The 25,922-nt window shown below is 39.2% G+C and overlaps 1 protein-coding gene across 5 annotated transcripts; it reads right to left on the reverse strand.

Moving 5' to 3' along the window:
* Positions 1-25,918, reverse strand: MATR3 (matrin 3). 5 transcript variants are annotated; one of them, XM_080398307.1, is made up of 17 exons: positions 25,502-25,763; positions 24,036-24,142; positions 22,642-22,709; positions 16,415-17,490; positions 11,907-11,968; positions 11,346-11,387; positions 10,977-11,080; positions 9,906-9,958; positions 9,327-9,452; positions 8,573-8,698; positions 8,215-8,385; positions 6,817-6,948; positions 5,661-5,704; positions 4,799-5,189; positions 2,748-3,141; positions 2,025-2,146; positions 1-418 (listed from the first exon to the last, which is right to left on the reverse strand). In XM_080398307.1, the coding sequence occupies exons 4-17, from the start codon at positions 17,303-17,305 to the stop codon at positions 368-370; spliced, it is 2,709 nt and encodes a 902-aa protein (XP_080254433.1). In that variant the 5' UTR covers positions 17,306-17,490; positions 22,642-22,709; positions 24,036-24,142; positions 25,502-25,763; the 3' UTR covers positions 1-367. The 5 variants fall into 5 exon arrangements, with proteins under 5 accessions (XP_080254433.1, XP_080254432.1, XP_080254434.1 ...); XM_080398306.1 differs by lacking the exons at positions 22,642-22,709; positions 24,036-24,142; XM_080398308.1 differs by lacking the exons at positions 22,642-22,709; positions 24,036-24,142 and having other exon boundaries at positions 25,673-25,694.
* Between the last annotated feature and the right edge of the window lie 4 nt (positions 25,919-25,922).

A 25,922-nucleotide genomic window follows, 5' to 3' on the forward strand; every position in this document is an offset into this window, starting at 1 on the left:
TTACTTTTTATTTTTTATTGAGAATGGAACTGAAAGATTTTCTGAAGCTTGAAAGTAGTAAATTTCACTTAAATGAGGCTTTCTTCCCATAGATGAGCTTTCCACAAGGGTGCAAGATATTTTCTTTAATAGCTTGAAGTGTCAAAATGAAAACTTGTTGCTATTCTCACATTAAGAACAAATTTTTGTCATTAACTTAACTGCATATTTTTGCTACAACATTTAACACATGAACGGACCTATAACGCCTACTGTATTTCACTAAACCAAAAAAGAATACAGTATTTCCATCTACTACTTGTACTGCTTTTAAAAAAGATTAACATTAAAAACAAAGCCACTGTTTTCCTTACATCCTTCCTTCCTTTTAAGCTTCTTTCTTTTGCCTGTGGTCTTCTGCCATTTTATCCAGAATTTTCTGTTAAAAGAAAGCAATCATATTTTGCATATATTTAAAGAGTTTGTTATAGTCACAACATCAACAATAGAAACAAATATCCTTTTTAAGTTATAAAATCTGCAAATATTAATGGCAATGGTCCAACAAACAGGACTGGCACTTCTCTGCATCCTGAAGTGAAGTGGAGCTCCTCTGAAGCACCGCACTATCACTATGCCACCAACAAACGCTGCATGGCAGCCTCTGCAAACACTGACATGGCCCTGCTGTTAATGCTTCCCTAACAGGCTGGCAAGCCAAGAGAATTATTTTCAATTTCGTCACGGGCTTGTGACAGCAATTGTGCCACTTACCTGGTTGGAATTTGCAATCTATGAAGCCAGGGACAAAACATCTCCCCTCCCTAGAGAAGGGTTATTTTGCAAGCTTGAGGAATTTATTGTCGCTTCGATGACATTTGGTAGCCGTATCAATTCATCTATTTATCTGCTCTTACTGCTCTCAAAGCCAATGAGGCTCCCTGCTAGAGAACTGCCTTGACATTGTGAAACAAAACCTGTGTTTCCCCCCCTTCCTTACCCCATTCTAAAATACCACCAATGTTACAAAGTCATTCAAGAGCAGCTCACTAGTCATTTGTGCCATGGAAAAAGCAAATCATGCTTCATTTAAGTGATAAAAGTTAATAAATTTGGATTATTTCCCCCACTACCCCTTTCACATCAAGTCTTTAAAGTCCCATAGTCAGGTACCTCAATGGAAAAAAAAAGAAAAAAAAAAAGCTATGGGTGATGGATGAGGTGGGTTTTTTCTTTCTAAAAGGTTCTGCATGGTAATTAATTTTCTGATCTACTCCTTGTAGTGTTGTTTGCTTTGCAATATTTATTTGTGCCATCTGCCTTCCAGGGCATTCTATTTGTTTATGGTTCCCTATTATTAAGGGAGAAAGCAAACATTCGGAGTCTGAGATGCCACCCTTCTTTTCTATGAAACCCCCGGGCGTTGTTTTCAGCTCAATAATCAACTGATATGAAATCAATTTATGTGAACACTGCATTATTGTTAGAATTTCATTTAGGATTTCCCTTTCTCAGAGGTGGTATTTAAAAAAGCAGCTCACAGTACACAAAGATACAGCAGCAGCATTATGATTCATGCCATGCAATCATGTGATACCTAATCCAATTAGAAATTGTAAAACATGCTCACAAAATCAGAAGTTGCAAATACGGATTTTTTTTTTTAAATATATATAGATTTCAGTTTAGGCCCGTTCTTAAAGGGCCAACTGAAAGGGATTTAAGTCATCTGTATTTACTCTGTGCCACTAGTTCTAAGCCTGGCCTTTACTCCAATTGGAATGCCATCTTTAATCCAAATTTACAAAAAAGTGCTGGAGCCCATCTTTAAACTGTGTATCCTGTGTATTATTTTCACAAGATGAAGAGAGGTCTAGCTTGAATTAGAGACCTCTGAGAGGTCTAGCTTGAGTTAGAAGTTATAGAGTAAGCCAATTTCCACTGCCTGAAAGCTTTTTTTTTTTTTTCTCTTTAATCCAGTCTCATTCAGATCTATTCCCCAGGAAATAATCACGCCATTTAAAATGAACAAGTTTTTGCCTTACCTTCAACTTTTGATAATGAGGAAGGCTGCTGCAATGGGTCTTTTTTGCAACATCTTCATTTGTGTAGAACAGGGAACACAATTTGCAATAAAACCCTGTTTTGGGTACCACATAATTCACACCTAGAGAAGTAAACACCACAAAATAAACTAAGAGATCTACTCTACATCATTTCTTTTAATGTCATATGTCATTTCAGCTAAATCTTAAAACCATAATTCACTTTACATTAAAAGCTGCTTTATCTTTAAAAGTCCTTGTTTTAGTTTAGTCAAGCCAGGGCCTAGTAATAATTAAATATGTGCAGGCTTTTTTTTTTTTTAAGTTTAAAATCAACCTTTCAGATTAAGGGTCCATTTTATTAGTTCCTTCAAAAGAACTAACAATGTTCTGTGATCAGTTTCTAAGTTCTGAGTATTTAGTATGAATCTAAACTATTACCACTATTGTGATTTGTGCTATTAGTTGAATTTATATTGCTAAAATACACCTCTTCCAATTTAATTTCTGCCTAAGGAAAGTGTTATGAAGAACTGTATGAAAATAAGGGAAAAAAGAAAGAAAATACTAGGGTTAGGGGAGGAGTGAAGAAGGGGAAGAGTGGAAAGCACTAGAATGAGAGGCTCAGAGGCCATGTGTTGCCAGAAATAAAAAGTCAAATGAAATGAGAAATGCTACTTCAATGCACAGACATATTTTGCAAAGAAACAGAAACAGCCTTACCAACAGGAACATTTGGCTGGTATGGCCCAATCCTAAATTCATCTGGAACAAGAGATTTCTCTTGGACATTCTTTGTTTCCTGTTCATCCTGGGTGTCTGTATTTTCATGGGCATTCTTCTCAGTATCCTGTGCTGTTGCTGTATCAGAAGCCTCAACAGTTTCAGCTTTTGAATTATCTTCGGTTTTGGTTCCATTTTCTATCGTTTCATTTTCCTGCTCTGGCTCCTCAATCTTGTCTACCTTGATTTCTGCCAAACTATCGTCATTTTTGCCAGCAGATTTTACTGCCAAACCTGACTTGCGGAGTTTTTGATGATCCGAGTCTTCTTCATCACCAACCTCATCTAGAGTGACAAAACCTTCCATGCTCCGTGGAAAGCCACCCACGTATCGCTGTTGAGAAAATGTTTTCCTTATGTCAGCTTATTCTTAAATGTTTCCCTCAAATTGTCTTAAATTTCAGCAGAGAAATATCTTCTCCAAATTCCCTGGAAAAATGCTCAAATTCTTCCTTCAAGACCTACCTCACTCATTCAAAATGTTACTCAAGCATGCAGAAGTGTAACAAGCTCTTTTTAAATGTAATCCACTGTCCCACAACCAAGTGTTCAATTTCAGAATTTTTTTTTTTTTTGGCATCATGAGGGTCCACTGTTCTATCATAGCAACATGTGATCTTCAACTTGAATTTCAGTATCTTTTTTGTTCAATTCTTACTATGAAAGTCCTTTTAACACGAGTATTTTAATTTCAAGTGGAAGTCATTTTGGAATGCACAAGTTTTCTTTCTATTTGAGACAGTCCTACAAGATCCTCAAATTCATGCCTGCATAAAAGGTAAAACCTTACCAGAACAAATCTGTGCTCACTAATAGTATGACAGTTCATAAAAAATTAAAATTAAGACCTCTTTTTCAACCAGTGGAAAGCTTGGAGCTTCCAAACAAAAACAAAAACCCCAAAACCCACCAACCACCAAAGCTCTGGAAGTCTCTTAACATCCAGCTTCACTATGCCTGAATTCCAATTTTTTTTTTTAACATTCCTGCAGATATGGAGACATCAGTATTCCACATGCTTAACAGCAATCGTGAGCAGTACTGCAACAGCATTAGCTTTGTATCTGTGCTCTAAGAATGTAGGTCTTCAAGGAAGCGAGTCTGGATTTTGAGGCAGTTTATAACAGATACCCACACAATAAGAAATAATCACATCACTGCTGTTACATGGTGTTGGAATTAATACTGCTAGTGTAACTAGCTTCCTGATGGAAAGATTCCCCCAAACTGAAAACCATGCACGCTTCATTCATTAAGAACAAGGAACATACCTTACTTTTTTGCAAAACAACATGCCAAATCAACAAAGGTACTAAGCATGCTACTCCATATAACTCAACACAATTGAAAAAAGCAGCTGGCAGAACATAAAAAAAAATAATCATGAGTGTGGGATCATCTGGTGAGAAAAATGGAATTCAAAGCAAGTACCCTCTGACTGAAGGCATCCTGACACTATTTTTCCCCCCTCCAACTGAAAACAGGCCTCTGCTAACCACATATGGACTTGCCTACCTTTCTGACTAAGCACAAAGTGTAGAGGTACATACAATTTTGTCCAAGTCTAGATTAACCTCAAGTCCCAAATCAGTTTGAGTGTCCTGTTCTGCTCTGCTCGAAAGAGTAACTACAGCCAGTCTCACCAGAGACTGCTCAGGAGAAAATAGCTCCTGGCTGCTTAGTATTAGTCAAAAAAGGGGTGAAGAGAAAGGCAAGAAAAACCCCAGGAAGCAACATGGGTAGAAGCCCACAAGTTAACAGTTTCTGTCAAAACAGAAACAGTGATTTATAACTGATTCCATCTGCAAGCTACATCCAATGGGATTCTTCCATTTTCTTCACAGGAGCTTTAACACCTGTTTCTCTTCAGACAGGTGTGCCATGCATGTGTTTTAAAGACCCACAGAAAAAGATCTGAAATAGAATGTACTGTGGTGTGCTATTTAAGATAGACAGGGTTTTCCACACTCAGGTACCTTGCTATAGATTACCTTTTTAAGCTTTTTCTTTGTTGCTGGACTGGCCACAACATTCCCCTCAGTTTTTACGGTCACATCATCAGCTGTGTCCTTTTTTTCTTCAGTAGTTACATCAGCTAAATTGGCAACATCTGCATCATCTCCTGCTGAGCTGCCACTTTCTAACAGTGCTGCTGCTTCCTCCTCATCCACTAGCAGCTCATCTTCAGATTCAAGGAGTAAACTCGGCTCATCTTGGTCTGCCTGTTCACTACTTTTAGTGCCCGATGGCTCAGCAGCATCATCTTGTTTCTCCTCTTTCACCTTATCTTCTACACTGCCACTTTCAGGTTTCTGAGTAGCATCTGTTTTAGACTTCTTATCACTTGGAGAATCTTTGCTGTCTGGAGAATATGTTCTCTTTCTGTTAAGAACAAAGAATACTTGCTTGTCAACCTGAACAGAGCCCAGAAATTACTAAAGAAGAGGTAGGTTATATTTTTCTAGACAAGCCTGAAAAAGATGGTGTTTTAGTTCAGGAAACAGAGGGGTGAGGGGAACCTCGAAGGATACCATTCTTCTAATATGCAAAAAGCTGCTGCAAGGAGGAACCGTCCTTACAAGGTAGGACAACTGCTTGTGGGTTTAAACTGCAGGAAGGCACAGCTAATTAAGGACTGGAAAAGATTTCCTGAGGAGCCTGAAGAGGCTGTGAAAGCGCCACCATTAGAGGAAGAGGGTAGGTAGCATATTAGAAACAGTTAATCTCAGGGCACAACAAACACCACTTTGATCTCAAAGCTTGCCTGACTACTTTTGCATAATTTCTATACTCTGGATACGGTGTTGTCATATTTCCTTTAAACAACATAATGCTTTAGCAATAGGACATTACCTAGTTTTATCCTTTTTCAGCAGTTCAACTCCTTTGTTTGGAATCTAAAATAGAATGAAAGAAATTTGTAATTTCCAGTAGAGTATTATTTATACAGCTGTTGCAGCATTAATTCAGACAAGGCAGCACAATTTAGCCAAGCGCTTCCAATTATGTTAATCCACAGGTACTCTTTCACCATGCCCACCTACCCACCAATTAATAAACTGCTATTATGTTAGCCAGGACCTTACCAGCCTAGAAATCCCACGTCTTTATTCACAGTAACCATCAGTTATTCAATACAAAACAAATGGAACATCCTGCTCCCAAATAATTATACACAATTCCTCTTTTGCTTACGAATCGATACAGCTCTGTGCAGGCAGTGGCACAAATCAGTCTTTGTCTGTACTCTTCCTTACTATTAGCAGTGGGCTACATGTAAAGCTTTAGCAGACTCACAACATTTATGACTTAACTGAATATGAAATTCCACTTGTATGGCAGTTAACATGGAAAACTGTTCAATGAATCCGTTAAGTATTTGCATGTGCCACAAAGGGTTAATTTTTGGTGCATAATTATGTGCGATACAGATCTCTTCATACTCCACAACAGAAAGCTTATATTTTTATGAGACAGCTGGACAGTTCAGATTTGTCCTGCCTGTCTACCTACCGTCCTAGTCCGATGGAGAAAAGTCTTATAATTGCAGAAGTATTAGCCTGGTGTTATGTAAAAAACCCAAACCCTTCCCTCCTTGACATGAACTGCACAGGCAGAGGTGCAGTTACATCTTAAGTTTTGACAAAGCTTATTCTCCAAAATTAAATCGTTAGACTATCTACCTAGGTAGTTGGGGTTAGTGTCCACAACAGGGACCAAAAAGCTTTCTGGTGCTAAACAAAAAAGGTTTTGGATGGCATCCAACACAAGAAACTCATTCTGTTATTAATACTGCATAGTTTAATAAGGAGTCTGGAAGGAAAATCCTTTCACTTTGTTCTAGGCCTCATAACACCACACTAAGGCTAAGTAATTGCACTTAAGTAGCCAGAAAAAACTAAAGCAAATTCCATTATACAAGCAGCTCTGAATTCTCCATAAGTGATAATTGTCTTTTACTTCACTTTACACCTTCAACTACAATTAACAAACTAAACACACTACTTACCCTTAACACCAGTTTCTTGTATTTTTCAGATAAATCCACTTTCACACATCTGCCTTGGAACCAAAGCGCTTTGTTGGCACAATGCTCAACCATAGCTAAAGCATCTTCTCTGGTCTCCATCTCAATGAATGCCTGAAAATATTAACACCTGTTAAAAAGAACTACAAAATACACAACACTTTTGTTTTAATAAGTTAAATAGCTTTGTCTGCAAAACATCTCCAAATGCCGAAACAAAATTGTGGGATTTAGCTATATCCCTCCTGTCCAAAACAGCTGTACAGTTTAAAATTCACCAAAGTGCTCTATACACCTGAGCTTTTCAATCCAGTAATAGTCCCATAGAAAGTTCTGAGATTAAACAGGTATTAGAAAAATCTGCAAAACAAATGTCACCATAAAGTAAAATATGCTTCCAAATAAAAAGCATCTGGACAATGAAACTCATTTATTTGAAGCTTAAATATCTGGGAATTCCAGGGTAGCTAAGAAACTACCCCAGTGCATCTTACTTTTCAACAGTAGCCCGAAACAGAAACACAGCAACTGCTGGTCTCTAAGCCCTGCTTTGTGAGGCATTCCTCCAAGAAAACAAGCCTATGGCACACTAAGTTTGCTGAACAAGCTTTTAAAAACACAGCTGTGCTAAACTAGCATTGGCAGACTGAAGAAGGGCATTCCTGCATCCAATTCAGACAGCAAGGGATTTTATTCTTCTAGTGAAGTAAGGTCAGGGAGGACTTCCTAGGGTCATACAATAGATTCTAGCAATCTTTCACTCCACAAGTATGGCATTAGGGGATTCAGACAATTGTCTCTTTGAAGAAACACTGGAATTTCCTTTTTAACTCATGGGAGCAGCAAGCTGGGACAGCAAAGCTAAAAAAAAAAGAACTAAACACACACCTATATTTATAGGAACCATATACATGCACAAAGCATTCTGCTATTCACATACAACGTACTATTTTCCAACTTTTTTGTTAGACAGCCACAGCAAAACTGCTGCTTTTGTCCATTTTTAAGAATGAAAAATGAAGGGTAAACAAAAAACCTCATGTAATAGTGGAATGTATTTGTTAATGTTTCACAGGTAATTTTTTTCAGCCTTAAAAAAAGTTCCAAGACTCCTAGAGATTTGCATAACAAAAATGAAGCCTCAATGCTAAATATACCTTCTTCACAGCTGAGGCTTTTTTTTTTAAAGCAGCTCACATGACAGTAACATTTCACAGTAAGCTAGACAGAAAAATGCCACCTACATAGACCCCTAATAATTTCTGTATCTATGACAAATCAGAAAGTCTACAAATGCATCAATTAAAACCACATCATTTCATCTCAGTTAAAAACCCTAGCTTCAAATCTTCACACATACATGTTCCTATCATCAGTTACCTGGCTTTTCATTCTCATGAGTATGTAGTTCTTAATTTTTCCATATGGTTCAGCCAGTTTGAGTACTGCGTTGTCAGAGTATCCCGAGTGAGGTAAATTGCTGAGGTGAATCACACGACCGAGCTCTGGTTTTGGCGGCTCAGTTTTTTGGTCCGGTTTACCCTCGGGTTTCTAAAATTAGAGGGAATGAAATTTTTTAAAAGTACACACATAAAATATAAATGTGTAACTGTCCCTTGATTAAGTTGATCCAGCCGAGAAGCACATAAATTAAGAATAACTTAAATGTAATGGCCTTCTAACACTGACTGCTCCAGATTAAAATCAGGCAATTTTAGAAAAAGTAGAAGTGTTTTACCTTTATTCTTTTGTATTTCTGTGACAAGTGGACTCTGACTGGTTTACCAAACACCAGCGCAGGTGTTGTTGAATAGTATTCTACTGCAGCCTGGGCATCTTCAGTGGTCGACATTTCAATAAATGCCTGAAATCATAAAAACAAATTAAGTGCTACTCCTTCAAAAGTTAGTATTTTTGTTTAAAAACTCAAGCTATTCCTTTCTTTCCTGTAAAAACAGGTGCATGAAAGACAAAACCTGCTTTTTGGTTACAACATTAACTGACCTGCAAAGCTCGGCATTAATTTCACATACTTTACTTAGGTACACAAATAGAACTGTTTGGTTTGTTTACATTCCACTTAGATTTGGATTCAGAACATTCAATTGCTTCCTGCTTTTTTCTATGATACTGGCTTTTTCCATGCTTCACATTACAACACTGTGTCATATAAACTAAGACCAACTACATTTTCAGAGAAAATTAGAGCAAGAACAGAATTTGCAAGCATAGAGTATTTTTGAGAAAGCTATGAACCACCACCAAGAAGGATTTTTTAACAGTATTTAAGTTGAAATGCAGTACTACAGCATTCCTGGAAAGACACATACTAGTCACTCCTCCTTTCACACACACGACCTTTGTGATACATCTGTCATCTTGCTTGGTAGCAGAGTAAGTCCTTTTACAAAAATTAAGCTTAGACAATAAGCATAAACATACTAGAAGACACCAAGCAGTGCCAACAGCAGTACTAGAGGGCCTAATCTTACCTCATTGATTTTGTTTAGAATCAGGTGATTTGTAATTATTCCAAACGGTTCCACAAGCTGAAGCAGCTGGTATCTCAAGTTCTTTCCCCTCTGGAAATCCATGATGTGAACAACCCTGCTTGTCTCCTATTGAAGGCAGAGCAAGATAACGGAACGTGAAAGAAAATGTCTATCAGCTAACCTTAAAAAGTCTGTCAAGGCTCTGCTCTACTTGTATAATTTTTTAAAAAAATTTTAAATCTTCAGTAGTAATCAAAACAAGATGCATACGGGAAAGGCACAGAACATCCAGGGATTTTCAGAGGAAAATGCCTGCCATGCCAAAGTGCCTTTCTGTATGTCCATGTCACAGTTTCACCACAAGTTTAAATAGGGTCTGTACAGTTTTGGAACAAAGATTTTGTAGAGTACTTGGCACAATGAAACCCCAATCTTATTCCAAAGCTTCAGTATTTCCACACAAATCCCAAAATCTCACTACTGAACACAATCTATTCATTCAAGAAAAAGCTTATGAAAACAAAAAACCAACCACACAACATAAAATTGTTTAAAAAAAGACAAGTTTTTAATACTAACCACTCTGCCCTTTTGCATGTGTCTCGGTCCCTGCATATTTCCATTTCCAGCTCCTTTAAGAAATTAGAAGAAAGACCAAGCTTAGGTCAACCCTTAAGAACGGTATTAACATGTCTTTTCACAAGTTCTTGTAATCCTAAACCAGAATGACATCAATTTTTACAAACTATTTCATTAATCTGAAAAGGCTGTTCATTTATTTCAGAGCTTTTGTAACTTTAGGTCCTCCTTCCTGATCATTCAATTTCAGCTTAACATCAGAAAAAGCTGCATTTACTGCTGTGCAGAAATAACAGAGAAGAAGTAAAGCCCACTGAAAATCTCTCCTGGTTCAGAGTACAATTTTTTATAGTAAATATATCACAAGATGTGAGATCTCCTTAACTAAGATATACTTTTTACAATTGTGGTTTTAGGTGTAGAAAAAGACTCCCTAGTTTTGGTTATAAAAAAATCACCAATTCTATCATAATGCCCATCTTACTAGGAAACACCTGAAAAAAGCCTTTCAGATAGTTTGGCTCAAAGTCAAGTTTGAGATGTTTTGAAAAATTAACAGTACTGTTTTAATGAAATAAGTAAGAATGCATCAGCTAAAAATTCCTTTGAAGTATCTGAAATACTTCAGGATGTCAGGATATCTAGGTAAATTAATTAGTTTTGCTCTTTTTGTCACTTGAACTACTTAAAAAGTAGGAAGTAACCATTTCGGGCAAGAACCTGATTCTTAGCCTGCCTTACTGGGAAGAGGAGGCTTGCATCATCTACTTCCCATTTCTCAGTTGCTATTCAAACCTACTTGTCAAATTCATTTGGAATTAAGTGGGGGGCGGTGGGAAACCACTTCGGATACTGAATTCCTGCAAGTTTCACCAGAAAAACCCTACCAACATGTGACTAATGAGAAGATAGATAAAAAAATTTTAGACAGGAAAAAAAAAGTTTCAGTTCCACTGGTCAGAAAAGTGAATGTTTTGTTTTGTTGTTCTAAACCACTGGTAATATCGAAACAAGATTAAAAAAATAATCAAGAACTTAAGTTTTGCAAAAGTAGGTGCCTGTTGATGTTACCTCTTGGCCCAACAGGAGGTCCTCCAAGGTGGAATGGAGGTGGCGGTGGTCCCAGAATTCCTGGTGCAGGATTTGTGGACTGCTGCAACATAAAGGGATCACCCCTAGAAAGAAGAGAAAACATGCCTTAGTTCTAGACCAAAACCAGGTCAAAATTATAAACCAAAAATCTGAAGTTTTCGTTCTCAAAAACCCTAAAAGAACCCTGCAGAGCAAAGGAGAAGTCAACTTTTGCTACTTTTACTGCTGCTCTTCAGCTAGTAGAAAACGAAGGGCAGTATCTATCTGAAGAGGTTGTTGTTTCACATAAAAAGAACATCCTCTGCTTCAAATAAAGTTATGAATACTTTAAAATTAATTACTACTTACATTCCATGTCCTGAATCGCTATCAGGATTCCATTCTGGATATCTTAAAAGAACAACAAAAAAAGAAATTAAGAAAAACACAATATCCTCTACCTACGTAATAATTTTCTTACAATCAGTGATACCTCTGTATGTTAACACAGGTAAAACACATAGTACCGCTGCCCACTACAGGACCACTACAAGAGGCATGAACAGTACCTATGGACAGAATAGAAGTGCTGTCCTTAAAATAAGCTTCTGACACTAATCTGTAACATGCCTGCCAATTTCCAATACAAACTGCACACAGTTTGTCCTACAATAATTTGTATAGTATAAGTGAATACAACAGATTCTCAATCGTTCAAGATCCTCTCTTTAAAACGTTACATATAGATCAGCAGGATTCAGAAGTTATGAACCAAGATCCCTTTTTTGTCCTGAAGGTGCTCTTTTTAGTTGTTTCTATTCCCCACAAGGCACAGCATGTCTTCCAAACCTGCTTTGTGCAACATAATTAACCATTTAGTTGTACATGCCCTCATGCCACAAGAATGTTTACTGTACTTCAAATTCATACATTTCAAGCAGCAGCTGACAACGTCGGCTGTGAGTCGCTCCATTGATATGATGGTTCCACTCCTGCAGCAAAGTAAATAATTAAAAGTTAACAGCCACATATGGCAAGCCATTTTTTAACAAAATACTGTTGTATAGTGCAGTATCTTCTCTTCTAAGCTGAGGTATCGAGGATACATCGATAACGAAATCTCTTTTTGTAGTGCTTTCAAGACACACTGAAATTGGGCCTACCTCAACTGCTAACCTGGGTAAAAAAAGCATCTGATGAAAAATGCCTTGCCTCTACGGGCCGATCCTGCCTCAGAGGTGCAAAGCGTACCAGGGATAGCTGCTACAGCATGCACGCACATTACTGCGATTTCAACTTTTAGAACTGGATGCAAAGTTATTGTGTCTTCAGTGATTTGAGAATTTCCTCCACTCTCTCTGCTTCGTTCCTCAGACTTTTAAAGATTAATGTGAACTAACCATTCAAGTTTTTAGAACCATAAAGAAGCCAAGAAATTGCAAGGAATTCAGAAAGGAAAGACTAAAAGAAATGAAAGTGCGTAGCTAGGACAAACTACAAGTATACAGGTAAAATATAAAAATATATGACTGTTTGAGGGGAATAATCAAGAAAATAAGGAGATCTAAATCAAGATGGTACAAAGGAGGAACAATGTAATTAAACCAAACCAGCCAAGTAAAACGCCTTCTGGTTCTGACTTTAGCACCAGGAAGGAATGAGGGTTTTCTACTTTTTCTCTGTAGACTATTTTGATTATGAGGGGAGAGAGTTACTTTAAGAGGAGAAGAGGCATGGGGACTCCTTTATTGAAGTAGAGCGTACAATCTCCACATTCTCACAAGTAACAGAACTAGTTGGTGCTACATTCACATTTGTAAAATGACAGAACTTCTGCGGCACATCTGCGAACCAGTCTAATTTCCACTCTGCTGCTCTTCAGTAAGCAAAGGGATCAGCAGACACACAGGGCAAGTTAGCTTTAGGTTCACAGAGAAGTGAAGGAAAGTAATTCTAGATCTTTGGGGAGCAGTTTTAACACCTGAAGGTTTTTCTCTTACTGACTACATTTTCAACTGTGAACACATACACTGCACTGGCCAACTGTTTTGTGTGTCTCTTCTTACATGTGTATTTCTGCTCAGCACCCACAAATGATTTTTTCCTAATCTCTCATCTTTCCTGATTATTAGTTTCCACCACACTATAGCCATTCTTCTGGACACAATGAGACACTCCTGAGGCTTACTGTAGTGTTTCCATATGCTAAATGCCTACTTTACACTTTCCACAAAGGACAAAAACCTGGATTTAAAGTGCCCCATAAATTACTGTTGTTAAGCTACACTGAAGTATTACTCCATGATACACAAAATATAATGTGGAGCAAGATGAAACCTTCATTCATTTTATCAAGAAGATGAAGTAAAGATAAAGTAAAGTGAGGGCACCACTTCTTGTTAACTGCACAAGAGGTAGGCTCTGCAACTATTGATAAATAAGCTGGCAATTACGATGAAAAAACCCCACCAAAAACCCAAAGCAAACCTACCTATGAAACATCAATACATAAACCCAAAATTTCTTCAGTTTAAAACTTGCTAACAAGTTTTTGTACTATACAACAGAAAGCAGTCCTTCAAACACTAAAAAACCCTCTAAATTTGGGTGCACTATCTGTAAAGCCTTGGTGGCTGGTTCTGCTAGATATAACATGCTTTGAAGATGTCTTAAGATGTAATGTAAAATATCATAACCTGAAGTAAAAGTTATCTGCAAATTAGAGCCAAAGTTTGGGAGATTTAATTCGTACTACACTTCAAATGCTTTTTAAAAAAGGAGACCTGACATATAACTTAGGATCCCACCCACCCCGGGAAAGTTTTCAGGAACTTTTTTATGAAGTACAATTTTTAATCTGGACTTCCCTCTGCTCCCTGCCTCTATCCAGTCTGAAGCATCACTCCTCTGAGGTTTCAGAGAACTAGGTATTTACAGGCGCTAAAATTAACATGAACACCCAAAGTAGAGAAAATCCAAACTGAGTTCCTTAAAACTCAGATTACCTTTTGTCTCAATTGATGCAAGCAAGAGGACACGCTGTTCTTCAAAAAATTAGGCCAAACTTAAGCACCTAATTTTAGACAGCCCTTTATTAGGGACACAGCCATATTTTTCCTTAGAGATGTACCACCGTTTCAAATGTTTAACCTCCAAATTCATCTGCTCATGTTGCATCAGCCTTTTTCTTCGGCAGGGAAAACAATCCCTCCACATCTAACACCTCACTCCTTGACAAAGGCATCAGGATTGACAAATTGACTAAAAAAACCTGGGGCACAATTTACTTCACAATTAGACAGAAAACAAACTTGGTCTTAAATAGATATATCAACATAAAGAAGCTATTAATAATACCAGTAAAATAAAAAGAGGACTAGTCTGCCAGTTTACATTACTCTAAGGGTGTTTTACCACTTGCTTGGGCTTAAAATATACATTTCTGTATTATACACATCAAGAAAATTTTCTATGATGTTTTTATTTGGAGGTGGGAAAAGTGGTATTTTGATACTGCAGTGGAAAGTTTACATTGTCCCAGCTAAGAAAAGCATTCCCTTTCTGCTTTCCATAAATTTTGGTTCAGATCAGATTACTTTAAAAGTTACATTCTACTTGATTCAATTTTGTGGGAGACAAGACTTTCTGTAACTGTTAGATATGCAAAGCAGAGGAAAAAAGGAGAGAAAGAGAAATTCTTGCTCTAACATGATTCTGAAATTAGAAACAAAGCCCAAACTTGGGTCATAAGAAACAGATGATTCAATCTCAAATACTTTGTGGTGTACTAGAGTTAAAGTCAAAGCATATTCCTAAAAACCCAGATGTTGCACACCTTACCAAAGAAGTCAGCTACTTAAATTATGCTGTCATAAGAATTTGGCATTTCTCATACCTGGAAAGATACTTCATGCTGGATATCCTTTCAACAGATCTGCATACCAAAGCAAACTAAGAACCACAAGGCTTTAAAATAAAGTGCTAAAAAGAACCCTACTTACAGGATTATTGGTTGCCATCTTCAAGGGCCTCAGAAGTTTATGTTTTCAATCTAACCAAATGAAGTCCTTTTACAGAACTGAGCATGGCATCTAAACTGTTAGCACTTTAAACCTTTTATGAAAATACACGTCAAATACAGGAGACAAGAAACCCGGATTACTGTGATTTTTTAAAATATAAAAGTAATTAAAGCAACACAAGTTCATAAACTGTCAGATCAGCTGGAGTTACACAGTGTGCGCTCTAAAGCTGGTTTGATCATTTCCTTGCAGGTACAGATTAATTCTCATTTCAAAAAGATTACAGATGTACAGAAGCAGCACTTTTTGAGAGGTAACTGTAAATAAATGGTTAGTAACAGCAATTCCACATTGTATCAATTTTACAGTAATAGCATGTATTGTATTTTCAATTGAAGGCCTTCAAGCTAATCAGCCACTAATTGTGACAAGAGGGCCACTGTATTAGCCAATTAAATTGCCTAGTACACTGAAAATCAGCAAGATGAGTAAAATTGGACAAGCTGAAGGTGAGAAGGCTCTGAAAATAACGTCTGAATAAAACAGGCCATTTTGAGTAACCTGCTACCTTTGCAGAGAGTTGAACTACTCACGAATAAACTAAGAGGGAAGTCTCAGCATACTAAATATACCCGAAGATCCACTCTACTTGTGAGCCAAGTAAAGAACACTACTACTAGGAACACAGAGCAGGATACTGCAACAGCAGACTGATTGCTCAGAGAGTCTACAGGGATAGATGCAACATGTGACAATAAAAAGTGAGTCTGAAGTGTCTAAGAAAGTTGTGAAAAGGGAGAAAAATGACGACAAATTTCAGCCATAGTATGAGATAGAGTGTTAAAGTGAAATTAAAAAGGCAAGAATGAGCTAATCTAAAACGTGGTTTTTACTTTTGCAAATAAGTTCCAGGGCTCTACATTAACTCTTTCCCTTTGGACAGGGAAAAAGCAGAACTCTGCAAGAACGCATCTTAACTACATATAAATCAGCAATCAAGACAGATGTGGAGGAGAGCTGAAACTAGCTTCCTGAATAGCACAGTAGATACACTGCAAAAAAACCCCAAACCAACAAAAAATAAAAAAACCCACCCAAAAACTACTTGAATGCCAGATGTTTGTGGTTAAGAGAACATGTAGATGTAAAATATAAATAAGATATCCCAGTAGATGATAGCTGTTTTGACTTGAAGCTAAGCAATCTGGGCAAACAAAACACATTAATGTAAAGCCCTGGTTTACAATGTTTGTTAACAATTACCTTGTAAATAAACCAAGTGCCTTTTTCACTCTCAAACCAACTTTCAGATCATTTCAAAAGCAACCAGGCTATAGAAATAATTAAAGAAATAGGTAAAAACAGAACAGATACTACAACGTAAAGGAAAACAGAAGTATCTGGTGCATAACTCACCTTATTAGAATGAACTGGCATATCACATATAGAGCACAGATGGGGATAACCCTTCGGTAAGAATCCATGGAAGTCTTCAATATTGCTATTTGGAGGAGCACCTCTCTTTTTCTCAAAGAGAGATCTCTCAGGACCAGGACCACGACCCATTCTGTCATACTCACTGTCAAATTTATGATAGTTATGCGAAGTCTCACCATAAAAAGATTCATCCCTACACCTTTCTCCATCTCTTAATCTGTCATCTTCATAATCCATTCTGTCATAATAACCAGATTCTTGAGAACGACTTCCATGGTCATAGTCAACCACTGGGTTGAGACTAGGACCACGATCATCAAAGCTATCTCTTCTAAAATGCCTTTTTTCTTCCCAATCATCCCTAGGTACTCTGTACGGTGGTTCCCGTGTGGATGATCTGCCATCTCTACCATAACCTTCTTCAGCTCTCCTCCTTTTAAGTTGTAGAAGGATCTGAGGCAAGTTTTCAGGAGTGATCTTGTCCTCGGGATAGCGACTCAGTTCATCTAAGTCTCTAGCAGACAGACCAAAGCTGGCCAAAATGTTAGTGGCCTGGTCTGCATCTCCACGGTGCTGAGAAGACAAAGGGAGCGGACCTCTACTTCCAATGTTAAATATAGACTGCAAATTATGGGAAGAGGTACTACCAGAAGACAGTGCACTATGAGATCCTTGTTGGTTCAATGAAGAACTCATTCCAAGATTCATTAAGCTAGCAAGGCGTGCAGTACCCTGGTTCATCCTTCCAAGAGATGCTGGCATATTTAAAGACTGGGTAGCAGCAGCAAGAAGGCCTATTCCTGCAGAGAGGTCACGGCCATGACCTTGTGAATCCCTACTCAGAGATGACTGCTGGAATGACTTGGACATTGTAGAACTATAGCTTGTCTACTTTATGGATCAAAAAATTTCCTTTTTTTTTTTTTTTTAAAGATGGCTGAAAAGAGAGCTCACACTAGAAAGCTAGGCAAACTTCACTTCAAAAATGGTAACGCCAAGAAAGAGGATCAATAATGACTGCAGATCTTCTTCAAGCTGAGAAACACCAGACAATTCTGTAGAAAAACAAGCAGGTTTAGTCATAAATCCCTTTAAACAGATGCAGTTTTAAACTTATGCATCATGTTGATCTAAAAAACATTAAAGATCTCAATCTTACAAGGCTTTTATTACATAACTTAACAGGTTCAAGAAGTACCCAGAACCTACGTATATTATTTCAGATAAAAATACAGCAGTGTTTCCTATACATACTACTCCTCTTCTACAAAAAGCTACTTTCATACTGAAGACAAGTGAATTTCAGAAGTTTGGGATGTCTGAAAGCATCTAAAGTTTACTAGCACATAAGCCTTGATCTCTGGTTAATGGTTTTGTTTATAGCCTGTATTACTGTACTGTGTCTATGAGAAGACCACAAAAAAATTAAGCTCATAGAATCCAAGATGACTTTGGCATATAATACATATTTGAAAACGAAACCTATACCACCACAGAACAGGACGAGAGGAAGTTAAAAGTAACTGAAGTTTGGGCAAAAAGTTTCTGCTGTTAAGATCTGGTAAATAAGACCAAACATAATATTTAATCTTTATGCAGTAAAATTCAAATTACTGATGTGAAGACAGATGTGAACAAGAAAAATAAGTTTTAAATTTTGCAGGAAGTAAACAAGACCTCTTGCTCAAATTGCAGTTATACCGATAATAGCACTTAGAAAGTGATTCTTTCGTGTTACATTGCAGCTGTGACATCAGCCTGTACTCTCAGACCACAAGCATCAGGCTTTGTACTGGGATGGGAGAGCTAAGGAAAACCCTGCTCCTGCAGAAAGAGATACTAGTTGAGTCAGGAGATGGCACGACGCCCCCAGCCAGCCCTGCAGGCCACCGGTGTCTGTCTCTTACCAGCATACTGTTGCCTTCCTTCAGGCCCAACACTCTGATAACCATGACCACATGTGGTAGTTAAAGATCCTGAAACAATAGTCATGAGAGAGGTATCTGCCCTTGGATCCCACTAAAAATACTAAATATTTGGGCAGTTTTAACTGAACTGTATTATCAATATCCACAGTGTATTTTATGGTGTAACAGATATACTTCACAAGAGTTTTGTTTTGTTTTGTTTTTTTTTTTTTTTAAAGTGCAGAGCAGAAATAAACTGTAATGCTTCTCCCCATACTCTTTCAGCCTTGGCTTAAGTACACAAAATGTAAAGCAATTCAGCACACATGAAAAAATTCCACCCGGAATATGTTGTTCTTGGGTCCCCGATGAGGTAAAGCCCTTTCAAATCTCTGCAGAGCAGTTTTGCTTCTCCAGCACTGCCGCTCAGATGCACATGAAACACAATCACTTGAAAAAGAAACAGGCACAAATTGCATAGCTCCAAATCAGTTTCTAAGAGAACAGGTACACTTAGAGAGGAATGGAAAGCACAAAATTAAAGCAAGGATTATTCCTTGAAGAGACCAGTTCTGCAGAAGGCAGTTTCTCTTGTACTGGAAACAGAAGAAAAAAGGTCAAGGTTATGAGCATGTCTCTGTCCCAGCTGCCTACCCAATCCAGGGCCCTATTTCAACAGCGCAAAGCTTTTTCTACTTTAAGTTGAAAAACACTTGCATTTTCTTTCTCAGTAGCAGCATGTTAAAAAAAATACGCATTTATGTAGAACAAGAATGGATTTTATGCGAGATATATAAAGTACACAAAACCCACACAACTCCATCTTTGAAAAGCAACTGCTTTATCCATCTTGCTACGTATCCCATTATCAGTGTATCTAAACTTATATTTCAGCTATGCTTTTAAAATCCACATACATTGCAGCCACTTGAAGTAAGCTTAATTGTGTAACATTTGGTTAAGAGTTAGAGATCAAGAAACATGGCGATGGAATTAAGTTCAAAAGTATCTGAGGCAGAAGACAGAAAAGCATTGCAAAAAGCTTCAGAAGAAAACAATAAAACAGGAATACAGGGAGAGCAGATGAAGCAAATTTTCAGTGAGATATCCAGGACAAGCTGACTACACCAGAGAACACCTAATAGAAAGCATTTAAGAATTACATTGTAAAAATCAAGACTCTTTAGAGTTCAAACATGAGAGGAAAAAAATATTCACCTGGGTATTGTGTTTTATCTTACATACATTCAGTAATCAAAGTACTTTATGACAATTTTACAAGGTAACCCTTACTCTTTCAATCTTTACATATAGATTTCCTTGTAGTTCATTCACACACTTACAGAACTGAACTTACTACGTTCATCATAAAATCAGGTATTCCACAGGGCTTTACAAACCTGACCCTGACAGTGATTCAGCAGTCAGTCGTGTGGTCAGGAAAGCCACGGTGGGTCCTGCTGCTAATGCAAGGACCTGCACTATTAGTTTTCACTAAAACAGGAAAGTTCTCCACTTTTCAAAAACACCCTTTCTCTTTGAACAGATGCTCACTAATCCCAGTCACAATTTTCAATTGGGACTTCACTGTCCACTGCTCAGGAGAGATTAGCAGAGAACAAAACCCATCACATCCCAGTCTGGCACAGACCTGGGCTGCAGAGAACCCGATTACATGCCATGCTTTGACCCCACATACACATGGAGGTTTTACATAACTACACCGTGCTGCTGCAAACACCCACAGAAGAAAGCAGCAAAGGGAAAAATAAAAACAGAAAACATGGGGGGGGGGGGGCGGGGGGAAACCGAGACAAAGAAACAAAGAGGAACAATCTATGAAAAAGCATGAAGTGGAACAGTAAGACAATTGTATGATGAAGACAGACCATAACATTGGCAGTTGGTGCGCTAGCCAGTAAACTGCCCTACACCTAATTAGGTATTTGAGTGAAGTACTTACAAAAACTAAGTTTCTAAGTTATGCTAAAAAAAAAATATAATTTATCACTGACACTATTTATCACTGTCATCTTGCAGTTGCTGTACTCTACTCCTAACCATCCCAATTCTTTAAGATCAGATGAAGACAACAAAACAAGGGCGGGGGAAGAGGTCTAAAAATCCCACCAAAGAATGTTTAACTTCCACATGGTCAGATTTAATATGTGATTCTAAGACAGCATTTCATGTGTTGATCACTTCTGAAAGATTTCATGTCAGTATCTGATAGAGACAGGTTCCCACAGACCAATGCCAGCTTTTAAGCGGGTGTGCCATCAACTGAGTCACAGCAACAAGATGAGTATGACTGAACAAAGCTGTCTAAAGATCCAGACATGATTTAGCAGAGTTGAAAGTGTTATGCTAATTGTTCTTCATGTCATTTCGGCTTTACTGGGAACAGGCTTTTAGATACACATAAAAGATCTGTGGACAGAAATTTGGCCATATTAAGATTTGAAAATATATAATATAAAGCAATCTTGAAATAAGTTGAAAGTCAAAATGTTACTAGATTTCCAGACAAATGTGGACAATGAAAAACCCACACTTTATATCTATCAAGTTTCAAAAGTTTTCTGTAAAGGCAGACAACAAAAATAAGAAATTTGAATCCTACAGAATACACTGCTACCAAATAAAGGCCAAAATGCAGCTGATTTTCATGTAAAACTGATTTTCAATAAAGGTTACAGGACTCTTGCTCCACATAAACTGTTTTCAGGAACAAAATTAATATTTAATTCAGTGAATTCTTGGGATATATTGATCATGCTGAACACGGTAGCTTTAGATTACCACCTTTTATGGAATACCAGTAGGTCAAAAGTAATTCCCTAGCTCCCTATTCCTTCTACCACTCAGTTGTTTTTAATCTGTGCATACATATTGTAGCTTTAATATTAACCTTGCTTTTAGAACAACTCATCTTTTACTCATTCTTCTTCCACTATTTATAGAAAATTCTCAGCAATTAAAAAATAACTGTTTTCACTTTCTAGTCAGTTTCACTTTCACTTCACAACCAGATTGACTCAAAACACGTGGAATTTAATCAAATAAACTCAGTTTTGGTAAAAACATGAAATAATCTGCAAGCTGAAAAAACCACACCCCTCAGTTTGTAACACACCACACCACTCTGGAAGACCGTACACGCTTGGGGAAAAAAAGTCTTGAAGAAGTTTCACATCCACAACCGTTTGTATAAAAACCCATGGATTTTTCTTCTCCTCCTTTATGCGTTACACCAGGTGCAGCAGTCCCTTTTGAAGCAATCTATTCTGCTATGGAAGAATTCGCATGCTTCTCAGCAAAACTCTCCAACACATTACGGCAAAAAGTTACCGACGGAAGAGATCTGGAAGTCCAAGTGACAAATTCAGACAAGACAGCTCCCCACGTTGCTCTGAGAATTAATGGTAGTAAAAACAAGAACTCACAAGGAAATTGGAAGCAGATGTTATCTAGGCCCTGAAAGACCAAGTCTAATGAATCTGAAATCTATGGGATTAATTGTGGCTTGGACAATAGAGAAAAGGCCATTGTCTTTCCAAAGGCAAAGGAGGAATTGTTTAGCAGCCCTAGACAGAGAAAACACAGATCATCATCCATTTCAGGTACCAGTGTTCAGAGTGGCTATTTAATGTCGCTGTTTTGCCTGCAAGAAAACAATTCCTCTTGTTCAACTATCTTCAAAGGTCATGACCTCAATAATTAAACAGCACCTGGCACACCGGATGCATGCACTTTTTCTGTGTGCATAGATTAGACGACCTGTTTCAGGCAGAACAACTGGAAGAGTCTCACTTGTTAGGATTATGTTCAGCTTCATCTCAGTGACTTGCTTGATCAGAGGAGCACACAATCTAAGATCTGAAGTTACTGTAACAGACGATTGCTTTAGAACAGAGAAGTATTACATATGAAAAACATTTATAAAATGGGAAATTAAAACGACTAGCAATTAAGAATCTTAAAATAACTTACAGATTTCAACATCTGAAAGCAGAAAAGAGCATTGCAAAAAGAGCATTCAAAAAAAGCTCATTTCCTACCTCTGCTCATTACAGAATTTATTAAAATTCAAGCACCCTTTCTGTAAGAAGTGCATGGAAAACAGTGCTTTTACTCCTTTACAGAAACAACATGAATGAAAAAAGGGTCCAAGAGTAGTACAGAAAGAGTAAGAGAGGCAAAAAATGTGTATTTTTAGAAAGAGAAAACAGAACCAGTCAGGGACATGCTGAAAAATTGCTGTCACATCTACTGACCACTCCATAAACACACAATTACCTCTATGGCTTCCACGCGCTCCTTCCTACTACTTCTACGTCCACTCTGCAACTTTCAGAGCTCCAACTCTACAATAAAACGGATGTACAGAAGTTCCAACACCTATGAAAAGCTCCATGAAGACATTAAGACTTGGTTCAACAGAAGTCACTGCAGAATGATGTAGGATCTCAGACTGGAAGCACTGGTAATAACGATGGTATGTTCATGCACTTGGCAAACCGAGGAGATAATCACTATTCATTCACATCAGTTGTGGAGATGAAAAGCCACACAGGCACAAAAACTTTGACAAAACCCACAGAATATACCATAATTATTAAAAAAAAATTAGGTCACACAAAACGATCCAAAGCCAGACCAAATCAGAATTAATTACAGCAACAGAGAACCAATTCTACTTTTTTAAAAAACAAAACCCGAACACTTTTGTATTCTTATCTGGTAGGTGATTAAAAAGCCTTCTGACTAATCAGTGAATTTAAGCCTGCCTACAGGCATTTCCAGAGCTGGGATGAAATTGCATTCTTTCCCAGCTGAAATCTTGCATGAGGTTGCGGAGATGTATTCTAGCTGCAGAGAAGAATCAAGGGACTGTTTGACTGTTTCACTGCTCAAAATAAAACCCCTCTTGTTTAAGTTATGACCACACAATATGGTACTTACACACTTGCAAGCTAAGTTCGCTCAGAAATACTGAGAGGTATTCATATTCACTTTTATTTTCACAACATGTTGACAGAGCAACAAGGAAGAGTGCAAATAGCATGGAGGGTACAAAAATACACTGATAAATTATTTCCATTCAGGTTATTTGTTAATTCCTTTGCAGCTTTGCTTACAACAGCTTCTCTCTCACATCTGCTGAGCTACCCAGAACACTGTCAAGTATTAATTACAAAATATCCTCATTCACCAAAACTCTCAGAAGAGATGTGTGCAAGTCAGAGAAGGGCAGTAGACAATTAAAGTAAATAATTCCCACCAAAAAAACATTTTTAAGTGTATTCCTGAATAAACCAGGTGGCAATCATACTTCAGTTGTATGGATTGTAATACCATGGATACTTAATTTAGTTTAGAGCCTTACAGACTGACTCTTCTCCCCTCCCCCTTAATTGGTTTTTTGTTTTTACCTTCAGGAACATAGATATTCACATTTTAAAGATTCATTTAGGATTTTCTCTTTGTTATTCTTCCCATCACTTAGTGTGGGGATGTACGTAGCACCTAGATATGTGCATAACACTGAAAACTTCAGTTTCCAATACACAGTAATTTTGGATAGCTTCTCTAAAACACCAAAAGAAGGCTTGTGACACTGCAAACGTTAGAGGAATCATTAAGAAGTGAAATCTGAATGACAAATTACAGAATTTTGACCATCTCCTTACCTAGTGCCCAATGTAAAACAATGGGATATTGGGTTGCCACTTAACACACAGATGTACAAGTCTCAAGTGCCAATATCCTCACTCAAATTTAATTATTCCGTGTAGTTCTGTAATAAACAATTTTGTGAGGTTTTTGGTAAAATTCAAGACATATTCACCAATTTCTCGGTAATACATTAAAATGTTAATATATGATTCACTGCATTTTGAAAAACTAATATAAGACTCTAATATGCTAAAGTTTTCAATGTATTAAACGTGTTTCCAAATTCAGGAAGATTAAACCACTGCATCAAGAGATTCCTTATAAAGAAGTATCAGAAAACGCTCCCCGTTCCTCTTCTGAGGCAGGAAAACCACAGAGACCGGCCAGAGAGCTGCGTTCTCAGCAGGAGCTGCTCTGCTGGAAGTCAGGACCACCTACACCACTGACAGTTCGAAAAAACTTGAGAATTTAGGGCTGAATAAAAAGGATACAGACCGTGCAACGATTTAAAACAGTATCAGGTACTTTTTTCCCAAAGGTATGGTTCGTCGAAAGGAAAAGAGCCGTACATTTAGGAGGGATTTTTCAGCTTTCTTTCTATAGCATGAATGCTTCGTTATCAGAACGAAGTGGTTCTTCAGGTTCCCAGAAAATTCTTTTTAACTTTTGCTTATTTTCACCACAGGTGAAATTTATATCTCATTACTTTGACTCAGGAAACAAAATATGCGCTTTTTAAAGCGGAGAACGTTATTAATCCACCACAGGAGGAGAAAAAATGAATACCCCTGCGGCATGATTTCTAACCGCAGCTTAATGTGTATGAAAGTGAAACTGAGTAGAAAGAAGAGTCAAACGGATGCTTCCACTGTCAGTATTCTTAATGCTGGATTCATTAATTCTTAACGCCAGACAAACATCAAACCCAGCAGTTCTGGAGAGTGACGGCCCTCCCCGTGGGGGAGGCCACACGCCGTGGGGAGGCGGCAGGCCCGGCCGCGCTACCGGGGCGCTGGGCCCGAGCTCCAGCCGGGGCCGAAGCGCCGATGCAGCCGGGTCCACCCCGGGAACACGTTTTCCCGAGCGACCGATGTGAAGCCCTCCCGCCGGCCCGAGGGGGGGGAGGGGCGGCCAGGGCAGGGGGCCGCCGCCGAGAGCCCGCCCTGCCAGCAAGGGGCGCCGCGGGCCCGGGCCGGGCCGCGCTTTGTTCGGGCCCGCCGGAGGCCGCGCGGCGCGGCCCGCCCGCAGTACCGCCAGGCAGCGCGCGGGGGCGCCGGCGGGCGCTGCGGGCGGCCCGGGGGCAGTGGCGGGGCCGCGGCACCGGCCTGCCCGAGCTGGCCGCTCCCGCATGCGCGCCCAGCCCGCTCCCCCCCGCGGCCGTTCCTAACGGCCGCTTCCCCCCCTCCCCGCGGAGCGGCGGCCGCCCGCGCCGATTCCCAACATGGCGGCGGGCCGGGGGCGGCCGCAGCGCCGCTCCTACCTGCGGGCCGGCGGGAAGGGAGCGCGGCGGCGCCGCCCGTTCGCTGTCGCACCAGCGGCGGGGGAGGGAGGGAGAGAGGAAGGAAGGGACGGAGGGAGGCGGCTACGCGAACCCCGCGCACGTCTCGCCGCACTCGCGAGAGCACGCCCGCCCGCAGCCCGCCTTGCTCACGTGCCCGGCGGCCGCTCGACTCCGCTCCGCGCCTCCGCTCCGCGCCGCTCCGCCCGGTGGCGACGGCCCCCGCCCCGCCCTCCGTGTGTGGATGTGGCCCGGCGGGGGGGCGGAGAGGGAGGCGCCGCCGACCCAGTTCTCGCGAGAGGGGGGGGGGAAGCCGCTCACCCTGATCTCGCGAGAGCCCCGCCGCGCCGCGCCGCGCCGGCCAGCTGCTTGCCCCCCGCTCATTGTCCGCGCGCTCCCGCGG

This window comes from Falco punctatus (assembly GCF_963210335.1).
Source record: "Falco punctatus genome assembly, chromosome: 8".
Lineage (NCBI taxonomy): Eukaryota > Metazoa > Chordata > Aves > Falconiformes > Falconidae > Falco > Falco punctatus.

What these genes read in the sequence shown, in the direction of transcription:
- MATR3 (XM_080398306.1), bottom strand. Translation starts at nt 17,305, where the DNA reads ATGTCCAAGTCATTCCAGCAGTCATCTCTGAGTAGGGATTCACAAGGT. An exon ending in ACATGCAAAAGGGCAGAGTG is followed by an intron (nt 9,453 to 9,905) that starts GTTAGTATTAAA and finishes TGCCTTCAATAG; the next exon opens with GAGACAAGCAGGGTTGTTCA. An exon ending in TCATGAGAATGAAAAGCCAG is followed by an intron (nt 6,949 to 8,214) that starts GTAACTGATGAT and finishes TAATATTTTCAG; the next exon opens with GCATTCATTGAGATGGAGAC.